At 40.9% G+C, this 15,416-nt stretch overlaps 1 protein-coding gene across 2 annotated transcripts in view; it reads left to right on the plus strand.

Annotated features, from left to right (window-relative positions):
- Positions 1–15,416, plus strand: part of STAC (SH3 and cysteine rich domain) — a 148,593-nt gene that overhangs the window by 114,775 nt on the left and 18,402 nt on the right. For both annotated transcript variants that reach the window (XM_058554781.1, XM_058554790.1), the window contains exons 7-8: positions 215–279; positions 1,653–1,741. In XM_058554781.1, the coding sequence (XP_058410764.1) occupies positions 215–279; positions 1,653–1,741 (154 nt within the window). The remainder of the gene's footprint in view (positions 1–214; positions 280–1,652; positions 1,742–15,416) is intronic.

The raw sequence follows: 15,416 nt of genomic DNA on the forward strand, positions 1-15,416 counted from the left end.
ATGCAGAGGAAGTGGCAGAATGCTACATGGGGAGGCAGGGGAAGCGTCACGGGGAAGATGACGTGAAAGCTGGGTCACTAAGGTTGAGAAAGAGGCAGTGAGAAGTGAAGTAGAAGCTATGGTGCAGGAAATAAATAAAGCCACAGCTTTCAAGCATGTTTCCAAAACCTGGCGACTGGATCATAAACCTCCTGCTTTCTCTTGTCTCCTTCAGTGTTTACGTATCCAGAAAATGGCACTGACGATTTTGGAGACCAAGCAAAGAACATAAGCCATCAGGTACTTATGGATGTCACAGAAGACAGACCAGACACAGTCCTTGGATCATACTATGGATCACCACCCAAATGGGTCATGAAATCAGTGGGTCCCAGATCAGCATCTTTAGAGAATAGAATAGAATAATGTAGCATAATGTGCCATAGCGTAGATAGCGTGGAGTAAAACAGAAACATCACAGTGCACCAAAGGTAAAAAGGATAAGTATTGTTTTGTATACTTTCGTTTCTGTTATATACGTTATAGACAGGTTGATACATATCTGTAGTGTGTAACATATAATTACTTAATATATCATGACTATATTTTATAGTATATAAGTATATATTTATATCTTCATTTTTACATATAATTAGAATAGAATAGAATAGTATAGCATAAGGTACTTGAGCTTTGGAGTAGCAGAGTGAATCACAGGTAAAAAGGATATAGTTGTGTGCATCTTTTGTTTATGTTTTATATATATGGCATATGTTTATTATATTATTATATACTTAAATATATTATACAATTAGATATATATTTTATATAATATACATAATTAAATAGTATATAATATTATACAATTGTTACATATTATATAATTTTTAATTTACTATATATTATAAAGTGTAAAAATTTATATAGCATTAACATTTATTTGGTTAACAATAATAGCTGACATTTATATAACACTTGTAAGACTCTTGTAGAGTCTGTAAATTGGGGACAACAATAGAATACCTCGCAGAGCTGTTGTGAGGTTCATATATGCTAATGCTTGTAACATAATGCCTGGCACACAGTACGCTATCAAAAACGGTAGATTTATTGTCATTATTGCAAGGTTTCATAGCCAGTAGATGGTGATTCTGTGATATAAACTGAGTTAGTCTGATGCCAAAATCTATGTTTTTTCACAACATGAATGAACGAATTGCCAGTTGAATATACCTGGTTCCCCTTAGTATGCTAGATACCAAATTTTAGGCTACCTGATAAAAAGGCAATTTTAGGAAGTGGAAGTTGTTTACCACTAGTCATATGTCCCTCTTTCTATAGAGAGAATATTCCCATTCCTGAGGCCAAGCTTGTGTCACCTCTCATGAACAACTATATCAAAGAAAAAATTTATTTGAAGAAAATTGCAGTATTTCTGTCAAAGACTTCCACATCGTTTTCAGATGGTTTGTAATGAAATCAAACTCAGCTAAGAAATTAAAAATAAGCCTCTTGTTGAAACAAAGTCTTTAATAATGGTTAGCTGTTTTAACACTTAAGATCCATACACTGGAATTACGTTGCATTCACTTCTCCATTTCCTATTTTCTTTCTTTCTTCTCTCTGTTTTTTCCTCCTTCCTTTTCTCATTTCTCTTTTATTTTCTCTTTCAGGGACCTCTTTGCAAAGACCCATTACAGACGAACACCTATGTTGCCTTGTACAAATTTGTACCACAGGAGAATGAAGATTTGGAAATGAGGTAACAACATTTTTTAAAGGAAAAAAAAAAGAAGGAAGGAAAAAAAGAAATATTTAAAGTCAGTATTTTTCCATGTGAAAAAATAATTGAATTTGTGCTACCTCCTAATGCTTTAGAGCAGTGATTCTCAAACTTTGGTGTGCCTCCAATGACCTGCAGGGCTGGTAACAGATAGATTACTGGAACCCATCCCTGGAGTTCCTGATTCAGCAGGTCTGGGGTGGGGCATAAGAATTTGCATATCTGATGGGCCTGCAGATGGTTCTGATGCTGCTGATGCAGGGACCACCCTTTAAGAAGCACGGTTTTAGTACATCGTGAACAGAACTGCTAATGGGAGTTTCATGAAGGTTGAACATCAGATGCACTTGGCATCCTGTGGGGTCTAATAGAGAATCACAAATGTATTTAATGCTCAAATTGATTGAAGAATCAAACTAAAACTCTTTGCTTACCCTGTGGGAGGCTTGCAAGTCCCCCTGGCTCACACCCTGAAGTCTGCTTTTGTTTTAGGAACCCTTTCACTTCATGGTAACTGAAACACTGGAGAGCATAGGGGGAGCTTTGGGACCCTCAGGAAATCTGAACCTTTCTCTTGACCACGGGTTAAGGTTTCCTCATGTTTCAGGGATAATTAACCCGGAGTCAGTTCTGTGTTCACATCCTACTTATTGTGTGACTTTAAGCAATTCATAAACATCTTATTACTCTGATTTCCTTATTTTAAAAGAATAATAATGAGATCTTTCCTCTAAGGTATTTGTGAGGATGAAATGAATAATGTTCATAAAGCATATAGCACAGTGCCTAGTCATTGTAAACACTCAGTAACTAGTAGTTATTATAATTTTCGTAGTGTGGTGTTCACTGGCCTGTCTCAAAAATAAGGTTTTACTCCTTTCCTCCATTCATGAACCCAAAACATAAGTAATCTCGGGAGAAGGCTTTGGTGTTTTCCATTCCCAGAGCAGGATAGAAGGGGCTGCTTTTCCAGTCAAATAGGCACTTGGAGATTGGTCCTTTCCTCTTCAGAAGAGAATGGAGAGATAAATTAGCACTGAAAACTACTGAAACGTCAGAGCATTAAGAGAATGGCCTCCGGCCCAGTGGCGCAAGCGGTTAAGTGCGCACGCTCCGCTGCGGTAGCCCGGGGTTCGCTGGTTTGGATCCCGGGCGCGCGCTGACGCACTGCGTGGCAAGCCATGCTGTGGCAGCGTCCCATATAAAGTAGAGGAAGATGGGCATGGATGTTAGCCCAGGGCCAAAAGCCCCTGCAAAAAGAGGAGGATTGGCAGATGTTAGCTCAGAGCGGATCTTCCTCACAAAAAAAAAAAGATAGGAAAGGAAAGAAAATGGCCTCCGTTTTGGGGTGGACTACACTTGTCTGAATGCCATGCAGGCCAAGTTACCAGTCACCGGTCATTCCCTGCAGATGGCTTCCAGAAGACCTTGTCTTTCCACCCTGGAGCAAAGTGAGCTTCTCCACATCCTCAGGCTTGTGCCATTTCCCAGGCATGATCCCTCTCGCACTTGCCTGAAAACGGTTTCCCACCTCAGTGAAATCTGCCTCTCCTCTTCCACTTTCCTGAAAGCCCCTTAAAAGGAGAGAGCTCCCAAAAAGGCTCCAGTTAGACCCTGTTTCCCAGGTTCCATATGCTGCTGGGTCAACCTCAGCAGCTCGGCTGCCCCTCATGGTGCAACATCTAACAAGGCTCCGTAGCGGATATGTGTACTGCCGGGATCTGGTAACTCCCCCTGGCTCTCACCCAAGGTCAACTCTGTTTCAATATTCATTTGCAGTCTGCTTCCAAGTGATTCTTGGGGCTTCCCAGAACAGAGTTCAGGGCTCAGATCCTGGTTCCTTAAATTTGTTCAAACAATTAGGCTCTTGAACACCTGAGTTTTCTCCATTGTTGAATAAGAATCGTCATGCTGAACTCACTGGCTGGAGTTGTAAACACTACCTGAACAGTCTACCATCAGTGCAGAAGGAGGAGATGGTATTTATCAAGTGAAGCCCTGTTCTATCAGAGTTATAACAAGCCCTGAAGGTTAGAGCCTGCCTAGGATTCATCGCTGGGGTGTGGTGCCTTGCCTTCAGTTGACGGTCCACAATTAACTATCTGCTAATGAAGACAAGGATGGCATAGATTTACTTTGTAATAAATACAGTATAGTATTGGGTCCTTCTTCAGATTGTCATTTGGGTATGTAGAAGTTAAAATTTAACAACTTCCTATTGTGTGGGTCCCACCATTTTATATTAGAAGATTATTCTGAAGTTGTCAGATGAAAAAAACAATTCCAGAGAAATATAGAATGTTATTGGGGAACTGAGGAATGACGTCTAGCTGCCTGGTGGTGGTCATAACTTTTAGTGCTTATTTTAGTTGGTCGCAGGCCATTAAAAGTCAAGTTATCTGGTCACGCATCAAACCTTTTCAGTCTGCTTCGAGGCAAAGAGGACTATTCATTCCCAGGAGTGAAATGTCTGCATTACATAGACTGCAAGATTGGAGTGATAAATCATACTTTTTTTTTTTTTCCCAAAGAGATTGTAGGTTCCCATTTTAAAAGCCGGGTGCTTGATTTAGGATATGTAAGGCAGTGCTTTGAGGATTTGGTATAATTCTTTGAAGCAACTGGGGCTTTGTGGATTATCTTCTTCTCCTTAAACCATAAGGTAGAAGAAAATTCCTTTTAACAAAATATTCTTATCCACCTGCGCTCTGATCCAAGGGAGCGCACTGGGTATTGTCCTCAGGAAAGAGAACAAAGGGGGTGAGAGTCGAGGCAATGTTAGGAGCGTGAGCTTGAGGTAAAGAAGGCCCAGCTGGCAAAGCCAACAGTCCCAGATCAGAGCAGATGAATCATGGCTTCAGCAAGCATTTGTGTGTATCTGCGCAATAAGAAGGAAAGCTTTCTCTGCCCACAGCCAGCAGTCCCGACCTCTCTACAGACCTCCAGATTCACGTCCCTACCTGCCTGCCTTAGGAGTCGATGGCACCCAGAGGTTCCACCCCCCCTCCCACAAACCTGCTTCTTAGAGTGAATTATGTCACCACCTGCCCAGGCTTCAAGCCAGCCCCTGGAGGCTTCCCTTTACTTTGTGCCCAAAATGTATTTAATTTTCAAGTCCTACTGGTTCTCTTTGCCTAAAATCTTCCGTATCCATCCCCACCTTCATCTCTCCCCTGGACTGGTATAGCAGACCCTACCTGGTCTTTGTGTCTATAGTCTTGCCCCCTTCTCCTCCCTTCCCATCTGTTTTGGGTGGAGAGGACACTAAGGTGACAGTACAGTGTACTGAGTGTCATCTAAACCTTGGATTCAGATAGAATGAATTCACATCCTAGCTCCTCTGCTTTCTAACAAAGAGCATATTGCCTAACTTTCTGAACCTCTGTTTTCTCATCTTGAAACTAGGGGTAGTAAGGCCTGCCCTTATAAAATGGTTGTGATTAAATAAGACAACAATATCTGGTACATAGTAGGAGCTTAATAATGTTAGTTCCAGTCAGTTCTATTCATGCTACAGAAGTAGATCTTCCTTTTCAGGCTGAAGAAATGAGAGAGAGAGAATGAACATATCAACATGGTTTCACTGAATGTTTAAGAATAAAAAGTATGGGCATCACTTGACCTGGGTTTAAATAGAGAATAAGTGAACTAATGCTGTGCCTGGCATAGACAGTTAGTGGACAAATCAAGTCCATGGTAATATAATGGAAACTATAAAAGAGGAAGCAAACCAAGCTCAGAGGGGTTAGCAAACCTGATTCCTAGAGGAGATGGGCCTTGAGCCCACGATGAATATTATTAGTCAAGAAGAAATTATAGAAAGGAGACCAAAAGTGGCCCATGGTCGTATTCACAAAGAACAAAGAGTTTAAGAGAATTTGGAAGAATCGCTGCTAAGCCTTTACTGAAGCACTCGTGGTTGGGCGATGGGAGAGCAGGCCTCAGAGAGGAGAAGCTGGGTGCTGCCCCCTCATTCTTAGGGCAGTAAGTACTCCTCTTAGAAGTGCTGTGGTCCCGTCACTAGTCTCCAAATGCTGTCTAAAGGCAGAGGCTTCACACAGTCTGCTTTACTACAGTTTCAAAATAAACTTCCTCCATAAATTCCTCACCTACCCAAATCTCTGCTCCCATAGCATGATAATGCTCTATCTTTCACCATCATAGGCAGAGCGTAGGAGAAAACAAGGAGGCAGGGCAGAAAAGAGCAGTATCTGGGAGTCAGATAGACCTGGGTCTGCCTTCCAACTCTGACCTTCACCAGCAGCATCAATTTGAGCAAACTGTTTAATCTCTTGGAGCCTGAGTTTTCTCCTTCCTACGAAGACTGAGTGTTTAATGAGACGATATAAATAAAATATGGGATTTCATGCCCAGTACAAAGTGAAGTATACAGTATATTTTGGATACCTTCTCTTTATAATGTGCATCTTTTCACAATATGTTTTATTTCCTAGTCTTCTGAACACTCTCATTAACACTACCCTAAGGATATATAGTAGAGAAAACACAGTTAAAGGCTCTGTCTGACCTTTGAGCACATCCAATGAGACTTTATCTCATTGGTCCAGTGATAAGGAGGCTGTAACACCCTGTCCCTCATCTCCTGAGTAGGTTTTGCAGTTGCTGACACAACATGCTATAGGTATGGAATTTTACCACTGACGTGCAAGATGTGATGCCATCGTGCGTGCGATCTCCAGACCATTGCTGACAATTTGAGGTCTGATAACATTAGAGAGCACCCAGATTTCTCTGTCTGAGTGTAATGAGCTTGTATAGTAACCTACTATAATTAAAGGTCTTAGACAATTTCCAACAATAACTCTTATTATCAAGTTTTTTGAAGAGCTTTGAAAATTATACTTTATGGACTGCCAGCTTAATTCTTGAGCAAAGCTTTTTAAAATGCTTCTTGTAATACAAACTGGAGAACCCCATTATAATCAGCACTGACGTTATCCTCACACACTGCCTCGTGAACTCACATCAGCCATGTGTCAAATCATCCTCCTGGCCAAGTAGGGGAGTGTGTGTGTGTGATATACTCACATATGCACATGCACTTCCATACACTCATAGTCAGATATACACAAACTCACACACAGCAACACACACACTTACATTCACATTCACACTGTCATGCATCCTCAAATACACATTCATTCACACACGCACAAACATACACACATCATTAGCAAAAGCTTAATAACTCATGCTTAGCTTTTGGATGAAAGTGAATCTTGCCCTCCACATTTACAATGTAACCAGTCCCATTATCCTCACTGTTTTTGGGTTCAGAAGTCTGCAAAACATAGTCTTGAAGCCATCACGTATTATTCACACCAAAACACTTTTCTAAAATCAATAAGAATGACTTTTATGGCTTTGCCAACTTGATATGATCATGTAAATAATGAGCAGATGTAAATAACTCCAAGTTAGCACAAACTCCTAAAGCATATTAGGAATTCTGAAATAAAAGATCGAGAGTAAATAAAGACTTAACAGGTTCAAATGCATATTTTAGTGACCACACAATGCCTGTTCCAAAGAATCCATTTTGGTTTCCCACATCTAAGTCATTTTCATTTTTATTAGTTCTCCCCAAACACATTTATATGATAATGACCATGTTTCATAAGGTGGGGGGAGGGGAGAGGAAAAAAATGCTTATGAGCCAAGAGAGGGAATGAAGGGAGTGCTTTTTCAATATTATTAAATTCTAAGAGAGAGACAAATTAATTGCCACTCAGTGTGTGTCAAAACACCTAAATTTGGGGGCCTCAAAGAACAACATATCTTCTTTTGTAACCCCAAATAAGGATTTAAGTTCTTGCATTACCAGACTCTTTCTTGAAGCAGCAAGTCTTGGATTTTTCCATGAGTGAGTCTGAATGAAACCAGGCAATCATTTGTCTCCTTTAGCTAATATTCACAAAAACCTCTGGAGATGGGATGGCCTGAATTCATCTCTTTCTGATTTTTTTCAAAGTACCACTTGAAATCAAGTTAAAAGTGATTTTAACCCTTGTGTGGCTGTTTCCAGGATTTGTTTCATCTATCTACCACTCATCATGAGGTGAATGAGCATCTAGTCTCTGCTGGGTGAACAAATTACAGGCCCTGTTCTCAAAGAGCTCATATGATCATAGGACTAGGAGGTGGGAGAAGAGTAGACAAGAAGGTGCAATCCAGTGTGAGGTCATGTGGGTGAAGACGTGGTCCAGGATGCTAAAACAACACCTCAAAGGGAAATCAAAGCAGACTTCCCTTTGGAGGTCAGGGAAGACTTAGCAAGGAGGTGGCATCACAGCCAAACTAAGGCTTCCAGAAAGAGGGGACATAGGTGCCTGTACAGCTTGGTTAGTGAGTAGTCATTCTTTCTTTCCAATGAGGAAAGGATAAGGGGAGAATAGGTTAAACAACAGAACAAGAGAATTACTTCAAGAGGTTCCAAATGGGAGGCAAATGCAAACTCCATTATAAAGAGAGGTGGTGGAAATTCATTGCAGGAGCAGAAGCACATTTAGATAACTACATTCATTCCAGTCTTCGTTCTGGCAAGACTATTTTAAAATTCAGTAAAGCTTAGTGAGTGGACACCTAGCTGTTTAGTGCATATTTCAATGAGACAATTTATGGTTCTTTACCCTTTTGAGGATAGGAAGGGAGAACCAAGCCCAAGAACTCACAGGTAGAAAGCAGAGCCTCGGGTCTGGAACCCTGGAAGGCAGACTCCCAGTCCACTGGTCTTCTCCTACCCCAAACTTTCCATCCTACATTGATTGTGATAGATTTCCTCTCTGATAAGATTGAAAATTACATTTTAATCAGCAGATTCAAACAATATATTAATTTGTCCCATGTTGGCCACTCACATCACTTCTTTCAAGTCTATTAGGATTGTTAATTCTGGTCCAAAAAACTGGGCATCTTGTGATCTGGAGAGTGTGTTCATGAAATGTCACTCCTGTTCAAGGATAATTTTTAAAAATTAAGATAAAATCGTGACTCTCATACAAATATAAAATGCACACATGTAAAAATTTGTATTCGACTCATTAATTAATGAGAGAACCCAGTGCTGTGTCACATCTTGTTCAAAGGAGAATTCACACATCACACATAAGTAGGCCGTCAGGAGTGCTGATGTGAGTTTACAAATAGATGCAAAATTGGTCAGTACTCATGGAGTAATAACTGATTACATTCCATCAGACTCAACCTGCTTGCATTTTTATGGATAAGAATCATTTGCATTATTATCAATCTTACACAACTTTCAGTGATTTAAAATAGCTCAAAAACAGGGGGAGATGACCTGGAAGGGATACTCAGATCAGTAATCTATTTCACCCATTTCAAACTCTTTCACAATTTTCCCTGCCACCCCCTTGAATTATTTTAGCAAATCTGTGTGGTTACCCAGGCAAGTAGTAGTTTACAGAGAAAAATACTATGGTTAGGAGGCTAAATCACTTGTTACAAGCCAAAGAATCTCTTGGAAAATATTATTAAAATAGAAATTCCTGGGCTCTGCTCAGGCCTGGAGAGTCAAATCCCACTTGGCAATCTGTATGGTTAGATGTTCCCCTGGATTCTGATTATCTGCCAGATTTGAGAACAACTGTGACTTATCCAATGATATGCAGTGGCCAGTGGCAGACCCAAGCATGCAGGTTTCCTGATTCTCAGTCGATGCTCAGTACACTGGTCTGCATTGGATTTTTGGCCTGTGACTTATGTAGTGATGTCCCTCACCCTGTAAAGTTTTATGAGCCCTCCATAAAATAAGAAAAGGAGAGCCCTTGAGACAGAATAAGACTCCCTTGGTGTCTCGTTTTCATTCTCTAAGTACATTACTGCTTGGCAAATGCATCAACTTAATTAAAACTAAATGTAATTCTAATGCACCAATTTGATTTAAAAATAATCTTCACAGTCACCAGGACATCAAAATGCAATTAAGGCTATTTGAGGAAAGTCTCGGATGCATATTATGTTCTGATGCTGCACTATGTCAAGAAATCCAGATCTTCCCGAATGTCACTAATGTGTTTAGCAGCCTCCCTCTCACTCAAATGCCTCTTTCAATTAGGTTCTGGAGAGCGTGATCCATGACAGTTCAGGAACATTTACCAAATCCCATCCAAATGGCCCTTTAGCTGAATGCTTTTCCTCTGAGCTGCTGTATGGACTTGGGAAAGCGCAGGCAGTCTTGTGGATGCCAGGCTTAAGACAAAATCAAACTGCAAAGTTCAGGAGTTCCTTGTTGCCTACCCATGTGCTCAGACTGTTAAAGGCTCTGGAGCAGGATTACGGAAATTAAGAAATGGGTCTAGTGAAAAATTAAGCAGTAGATCTAAAATTAATGGAGCAGTTTGGCTGGCTCCTTTTTCTGTTCCCGTTAGCCTGGTTTTTCCAGGACATCTGTTTTGGCTGAGTGACTATGGTTGCTGTAAGCTTGGTTTAGGGGTTTTTTGCCTAATGAATGGGAAAGTGTAAGAAATATAAAAATATCCCAAAATACTTACAGAGTCAAATGGGCAGTTCTGATAAGTTTTCACAAGGTTTGGGTGGTACAAGAGGCAGCTTGATTCAGTGGCATTATTAGTAGTGGATTCAAACCCTGCCTATAAGTGGGAAGGTCACTCTGAACCTTCTCACTTGTGTGAAAATGCAACAGGTTATCCCCACTTCATTCAATGAACATTGCTATCCCCCTCCGGGCTAGTTGGCTATCCTCCTCGCCCCTTCCAACCTCTCCATTGCAATCAGCCCCTTGGCCAATGGAATACTAGCTCCAGCCCCCAGGCCCTGCCACACCTTTGTGGTCACTACCTGGAGTGGAGGGGCAGGAGGGATGGGGGTGAGTAAAGAGAGGGAAAAGCTTTTCTAAAACTCTGAATCACACCAAAGGTCGGTGTCTGAAGCCATTAAGACAAGGGCTCAAAGACTATTTCATTAACTAACTGTTCCTGCCAAAAACCTAAAGAGACACTCACTTAAAAGGTATTGACCACTAGATCTTCTCATTTCCAAGTGAAAGATTACATTTTTAGGAGGAAATTAGAATTTTTAAGCTCTTATTGTATATCAATCACAGTGCTAAAGACTCACATATGCTCTCTCATTTAATCCACACAGCAACTTTGCAAAGTAAATATATTTCATTATATATATTTTATGCATAATAAGTAATTATATAAAGATAGCTGAGTCTCAAAAAGACATTTATGTTTGGATTTTTGTTTGGGGTCAATTCCATACATTTTTGTGGCCTCCTAGCATATTTCTTCTCCTTCAGCAATGACACTTGCTGTAAATTACCAGTTTATATCTCTTTCCCCTTTGAGATTACCAACATCTTGAGGGCAGTAACTGTGTCTTAACAACAGTAATATCCAGCATCTATCATGGGCTTTTCTAAATGTGCTTTACAAGAATTACCTTATATAATCCTCAAAAATATTGATGAGGTAGGTATTATTATTATCCTCACCTGACAGATAAGAAAACTTATGCTTATAAAAATCGTTTCATCTTGTACCCTCAGTGCTCACCTAAGACCTAACATGACATAAGTATTCAAAAAATACTTGAACGTCATATAATTTCCTTTGGCTCAATAGATGGAGTTGAAGGGATAAAGAAAGACAAATTTCCCTATGTATTCCAAAATATTCAGTATATCCAAAACATTATAAAAGCAAAGAAGGCCCAAAGCATCCTGCCTTGTCCAGATATTTCCCAAAGGAGGGCCAATCTGAGGTCTCAGGTTGTCTCAGACAATGGAGAAGTGTTTCTGGGAAGCAGTGACCTCATCAGGTAGCTGTCAGTGTCTCCACCCCTAGGAATCTGTGCTCTACATGGGGAATGGAGAGAGGCTGGGCACAGGGCCTCAGGACAACTCACACTCTACTCTCCAGGAGCCCCCACCCATAGAGACTAGACCATCTTCATAACACCTTGCAGAAGTGTTCCCTGTAGCTGGCTGGGCTCAGCTTGCATCATTCATACGCTCTGTGCACACCGTGCCTTCTGAGGCCCTGAAGCCAGTTTACCTGCTAGTGGAAAATATGGATTCCTATGTCCAAGTGGAAAATTGAGAAATGAGGGAGGCAGAAGACTACTAAGAATGAACCCAGATAACAACTATCAATCTCACATACGCATAAATGTAAACACACACACACACACACACACACACTTACAAGTAAACTCTGTCCTCCTCACCATTAAGCCATAATTCTATAGTTAGCTTTTGTTATTTTATTCTTAATCTTGTTGATAGCCCACAGTTCCCTCATCATTTCAAGACTTTCCATAAATCATAATATAACCGACCTGAAAATCTTCCTCTGGACCTAAGACAAAAAGAAAAGGCCAGCTGTGGTGCTCTGATCAATCTGCTCCAAATAGGAGACTGGTGCTTTAACTGTTTATGAATTGCATTATGCTTTGTATCATGGTATATAATTCTGGGTTATAGTACAAACAGAATATTTACCTGAACTCAGGATGGTCTGATAGAATTAAGCAAAGAGAACCTTTTTTCACTATTTGGGGGCCTGATAAGTTCATCCCCAAGAATGTGGAAACATAGAGTTAAGTTAGAAAATCTACACATAATAGCTCAATAACATCAAGTCATCTGAAAGAAACAGAATAGCTGTTTGGCCAGAGCAGGACTTTCTTTGAACATGCCTAGGGTGTGATGATCTGAATAAAGAAAGGATTGTTCCAGAAAGGGGCCTGGTCAACCACAGAAGCATGAAACAAGTGGAGGCAGAGAGTCTTGCACTCACGATGTCCATGTCAGGACCAACCAGGGGAAGGAGAATTTTAGGCATTGGGCCTCCATTCCTCCTGGACCAATGTCAAGGCTCTCTCTATGTAGAGCTGTTGGGCAGAATGTTTGAATTTAGTTCTTTGATGGCAGGACATAGGACACCAACACCATGGGTAGAAGAGAACTAAGTTGAGAATGGGTTAAGAAGAGAGCACAGTTGAAAGTGAAGGGCTGCCACACAGGGTTGCACCTGGGAGGCAGGGAAAGAGCAAGGTGGAGCTGTAGGGGCAGCTTGTGTATGGCCAGCAGCTGGGTTTATCAGGCCTCCCAGGTTCCCTGTGGATTAGCTCATTTGAATAATTTCTCCAACTCCAGGGCATGTTCTATCCCTAGTTTTCTGGTATCCCAGAGCAATCAAGGCTGAGGCTGATGCACAGTGGCCCTCAGAGTACGAGAGCCCCGATAAGGGAAGTGGTTGGGGGTGTTGACTTAATCAGCTGCTTAGGAAGGAGAACTGACTAACCTCTAGCTAGGGTTTCAAAACTGGGTGAAAACACGTTTTTTTAAAAAAATAAAAAATGTTATATTACACAGAGTGGTTTTATCTTGCATGCCTACTCAGATCCACTGCCTGGAGCCCGGTGTTGAAAAGGATGCTAAATCTGAGTGCAGGCTCGGGGGAAAGGAAGCTGAGCTTCATCGGTGATGCCAGGCAGGGGGACGAGGGCAGTACAAATCCCACAAGCCACGGGTTTGCTGACCCACATGTTAGAGAGCTGCTGTCTTAGGTTCAAGTGCTGCTCTAGAGCAGGATCCTCCCTACAGTGAGAAAGAGGCATTAGCTGTCTCTGCCAGATGATGAGTACTTGACTAGTATCAGTACTTATTCTTTATGACTGCATCCTCTTTATTTCCTTCATAGCCCTTAAGATGATTTACAATTGTATATTTATTAGTTATATGTACACATTATATATTTATTACTAGTTATATGTATATTTAATGTTTTATTATATATCTGCTTGTTTATTATCCGTCTTTCTCACTAGAATATTAGCTCCAATGAGGGCTTTATTCACTGAAGTATACCCAGTGCCTAGTAAAATGGCTCTTTTAGGGTTGGCATTCTGGAATATTTGTTGAATAAGTGAGAAAACAAAAAAACAAAAAATAAATGGATGAATGTAATTCTCTTCACTCAACAAACAATTTTCTGATCCTGGCAGAGCTCTTTTATAGGAAAAGACAGAATCCCCATCACATTGTCAGGAGTATGTCTGGTATTTCTCATAAAATTATAGCTTATATTCCCGTGAATGCCTTATTCTCATGTGTGGTTTGCTTAACATGGGTCATGCACCAGGGACTGTCCATCTCTGGGCGTGGTAAAGAGTGAGTCTCCATCTAGACTACAAAAATAGAGGTCAGATTCACCCTTAGGAAAAGGTGCCTCCCCCAATCTCCAGCTTTATTCCCAACTTACAATTTCTACCAAACTATCAACCAAGTCATTGTATTTGATACTAACACATGGTTTCTTAGGTTATTAGGTTAAATAAAATCTGCTGGAGGTAGAAAGATTTTTCTATGTCGACTTTCATCCTTGCTGCTTAATTAAATCCCTCACCTGGGAAAAGAGTGATTTTCAGCCATCTCACTTTCTGTAGCATCAGCATGAAACTGTGACTGTTAAAATACCAAAATGCCAGTTGTGTTTAATGCTTCAGGTGCAACAAGACTGTTATATTTGGAATCCCCTACAAAGACAGATATTAACTGAGAATTGAAAATGACAGCAGAGGAGATTGGATCAGAATAGCAAAATGAGCACACAAATCTACTTCCCTCTTGCTCCAATCCCTTAAAATGTCAGAAAATATATATATTTTTAAGAATACGTCCATAATGGTACTAGAAAAGAAGAAATAATGGTATCAGAGACCCAATAACCTTGGGAATTTCCCGAAAGACTACAGCAAATAGAATGGAGTTGAGAAGAATGAAGATGACCAGCGACCAAAGAATGCTCAGGAAAAAACAACATTAGATGTAGGAGCACATTCAAAGAGACACTGAACTCACAGCAAATTCATTAAGAAGCAGGAAGGTATCTCCTCAATGGCCCAAATTCTTCACCTCTCCCTGTATTCATGGCCCTTTGCCATGAGACTTTGCAATTCCTCTTACCACAGAGGTGGAGCCTATTACCCCATCCCTTGAGTCTGGACTGGCCTTGTGGCTTGCTTTGCCCAATAAAATGAGGCAGAAGTGACAATGTGTCAATTCTAGGCCTAAGTCTTAGAGGCGTTATGTATTTTGCATGTTTCCATTTGCTTCTCTTAAACCTCTGGCATTGCCATGAACATCCAAACTAGCTTTCTGGGGTATGAGAAACATGGAATAAGGCAAAGTCACCAGTCATCCCAGCCAACAGCCAGCCAACACCCAGGCATATGAGCGAGCCACTGAGGTTTTGTGGCTGTCTGTTACACAGCATTATCATGGGAATATGTAACTGATACAGAGCCCCAACTGTCTTCATAACACCACATTACTGCTTATAATGAGCAATAAGGCAGCAATGGTATTTGACTCTAGAATGAAACCATAACCTGTACTTGAAAGAAAGGGAACCCATGCCTAAGGAGGGCTGCTGTGAGGGCACAGTGGTCTGAGAAAGAAAAAGAATTGTGTTGAGATAGCTCTGGACCTCCAGACCTTGGAGAGAGCAGGGGGAAAGGAAAAAGCAGCTCTAGGAGGAAAATAAACTGACCTTCTCTCTCACCAGGGTTAAGAAAGCCTTCCTTGTTTTAGCCATTGGGGTAGTAGTAGGAGGCCCCAGACTGATTGCCTGCTGTACTT

Source organism: Diceros bicornis, chromosome 2 (assembly GCF_020826845.1).
Source record: "Diceros bicornis minor isolate mBicDic1 chromosome 2, mDicBic1.mat.cur, whole genome shotgun sequence".
In the NCBI taxonomy this organism is placed as follows: Eukaryota; Metazoa; Chordata; class Mammalia; order Perissodactyla; family Rhinocerotidae; genus Diceros; species Diceros bicornis.